The sequence below is a fragment of the Austrofundulus limnaeus genome, unplaced genomic scaffold, assembly GCF_001266775.1.
Source record: "Austrofundulus limnaeus strain Quisiro unplaced genomic scaffold, Austrofundulus_limnaeus-1.0 Scaffold194, whole genome shotgun sequence".
Lineage (NCBI taxonomy): Eukaryota > Metazoa > Chordata > Actinopteri > Cyprinodontiformes > Rivulidae > Austrofundulus > Austrofundulus limnaeus.
Genome location: NW_013952596.1, coordinates 59296 through 62021, shown reverse-complemented (window position 1 = coordinate 62021; position 2726 = coordinate 59296). Strand labels below are relative to the sequence as shown.

Below are 2726 nucleotides of genomic sequence, written 5' to 3'. Positions count from 1 at the left end.
ATAATAATGCTATTATTGTTATTGACTTCATTTAACAAAACAGTGTGTATTCCTTTTAAAAGAGTTGGAAAATCACTTTAATCACCATGTAAATAAGTTATAAATTCTACATATTTAAACAGTTTTAAGCAAATGATTCAGTAATTTAATAGAACACACTGTCAGTGCAGAGAGATTTCATTAAAATGGAGCTTACTTGTCTTCCTTCCAGGGCTGGATGAATGAGATTTTGAACTACGACCCTGAGACGTACCACGCCATGCTGACGCAGTCCGTCTTTGTCCGCTTGGAGGGTTCCACCATTCGTTTGTCTAAACCCAACCGCAACATCGCCCGCCGTGCCACGCACAAGGAACAAAAACCTGACGTGTCCTACGTCAGCCAGAAGATCTATGACCTTACCAACAGCAAAGTATGTTTTTATTTCCACACATCTTTCATGTAGCTTTAAAGGTTTTATTGGAAGTTGTTCTTRAACTTTTTAGCTGATTGATTCACTTATTAAATGTCAAGGATAGTTGAACTTTAAGCCGGAAACCTTTTTAAAGAACAGCTCATTTTGTGATCATTAGGTTCATGAAAAAACTAAAAGAAACCTTTTCTTATAGTTACAATYAAATAACACGTTAAATGTTATTTATGCTCTCAGGTATATTTAGTGCCTCCAAATCTGGCCAGGAAGCGAGTGTGGAACAAAAAATACCCCATCTGCATTGAACTCGCCAAACAAGATGACTTCATGTCAAAGACAGAGGGGTCGGMGGGSAATCAGACCACAAGTTCAAAKGACAACGAAGCACAGGAGCGACAGTCACCGTCCTCTTGCAGAAGACGCCAGACCCTCTACCTGTTTGGGAGGACTGGGAGGGACAAAGAAGACTGGTTCCAGAGGTTTCTGTCGGCCTCCAACATCAGAGGGGAGCTAAAGAAAACTTCCGGTGGTGGAAACGGTAAAAAGGGTCAGTAAAAGTCTTCAAAGCTGTCTTTTTTATATCAAGACAAAATAAACCTAATTTTAAAAAAAAAGTTTGTAGTTGAATGTCTTTTTAAAATTTTTTTTTTTTCTTTTTGCCACAGCCACGAGCTCTCACAGCCGCAGCAACAGCCGCAGCAGTCTCAATGAGGTGCTGGCATCTCAGCTGAAGTCCAAGGACTCTGCAGCCTCCTGCACGACAGCAGGCAGTGCCAAAAGCAAGCCTCCATTAGACTACTCTGTCTACATGGGCTCCATACTGCCGAAACAGCTGGCGGTCAGCCCCACAGCTGCCAGCTCCTCTTCCAGTCTGCAGAGCAGCCCCGGGGCTGAGAAGAAGGTAGCAAATACTCATTTTTATAATTTAGACTTCAAARATTTATTACCTTTTACTATGATCCGTTGTGAAGAAAATATGGGTTTATGAGATCTGCAAATTATTTATTTCTGTTTTTATACTTTACACAACATCCCATCTCAGTCAGACTTYAGGTTTGAGGCAGAGGAGGGACTTAAGAAGCCGCAGACTGAACGTTCTGCAGAGAAAAAGGCGTTGTTGTTTTTCTCTGAGTGTTATTTATGTGAGCTCTGTCTTCAGCTTCAGGGGAACACTTCAGCTCAGGTGCAGCCCCAGGGAGAGGAGGAAGYGGAGCATGCTGTTMCCTGGGTGAACGCGGCTCTCCGTCGGCTCTTCTGGGACTTCCTGACCGAGCCCTACTGGGCTGAAGTGGTCTCAAAGAAGATCCAGATGAAGCTCAGCAAGATTCGAGTGAGTGTAACAAGACCASTAACGAGTTGGGCTTTCTTCTTCTTCTTTTTTATAGAACTTATAACAAGCAGGAAAGATGGAGCGCTACAGGAAACAGTTTTTATAGACACATCCAATTAAAWTACATGTTTGTGTTTCTCAAAAYGGTCTCAGCTTTTAAATGATTTCAGTCTCAATAAAACTCTTGAGAACAGACCTCAGTCCTTCAGGGACACAGAGTTCATGCTGTAAGGTGTTTCTAACAGCTTCATCCATGTGTGCATGCAGATGTGTCTTTACTGTCTGTTCTTATAAAGAGGGGGATTTACCCTTCTTATATTGTTCTATATGATGTTATGGCGTTCTAAAGTTTACCAAATATTAAAACCCATATGTTAAATGTTAATTGTTTGCCTGTGTGTTTTTCAGCTGCCTTACTTCATGAATGAATTGACCCTGACAGAACTGGACATGGGCTCAGACATTCCCAGAATCCTCAGGGCTTCTGCACCTTACGTCGACCATCAAGGCAAGAGAGAAAAMATTTCAAACACACAGTGGTTGTTCAGTGTTTTACCCTCATCTAAAAGCTGTGACATCAAGAGCTGAACTGTTAATCCACATCACAGATCACACAGATATAAATGTTGTAACATGAGCCAATTATCTGTCAGGTTACATAACCTGAAGAGTTCCTCAAATAATAACGTCTGCGGCTTGATTTTCTGCATAAAGCTTTGCTAAACAGGACAGGATGTACAAAACACATCATCAGGTCTGGTAAATACTACTTACAGAATTAAATACTCTAGGCAAAAGTAGACTTAAAAACTAGATGAGATAAATAAAGATGGAGCTCTGAAACATCAATAAGACCTGGGTTGTGGTGTCTTTAACCATCAATATAAATAATGAACTTATACTTTATGATACGTCACAAAACTCCCACTGTGCTTATCAGACCGTTAGGTCAGAATCACTATTGATTTATCTAAAATTTAAATG

At 40.7% G+C, this 2726-nt stretch overlaps 1 protein-coding gene across 1 annotated transcript in view; it reads left to right on the top strand.

Moving 5' to 3' along the window:
* Positions 1-2726, top strand: part of LOC106524604 (testis-expressed sequence 2 protein) — a gene marked incomplete at its 5' end in the record, with an annotated part of 12376 nt that overhangs the window by 2601 nt on the left and 7049 nt on the right. Inside the window, 5 exon segments of the mRNA XM_014018471.1 lie at positions 212-412; positions 650-959; positions 1078-1313; positions 1572-1742; positions 2151-2251. Of these exon segments, the coding sequence (XP_013873925.1) occupies positions 212-412; positions 650-959; positions 1078-1313; positions 1572-1742; positions 2151-2251 (1019 nt within the window).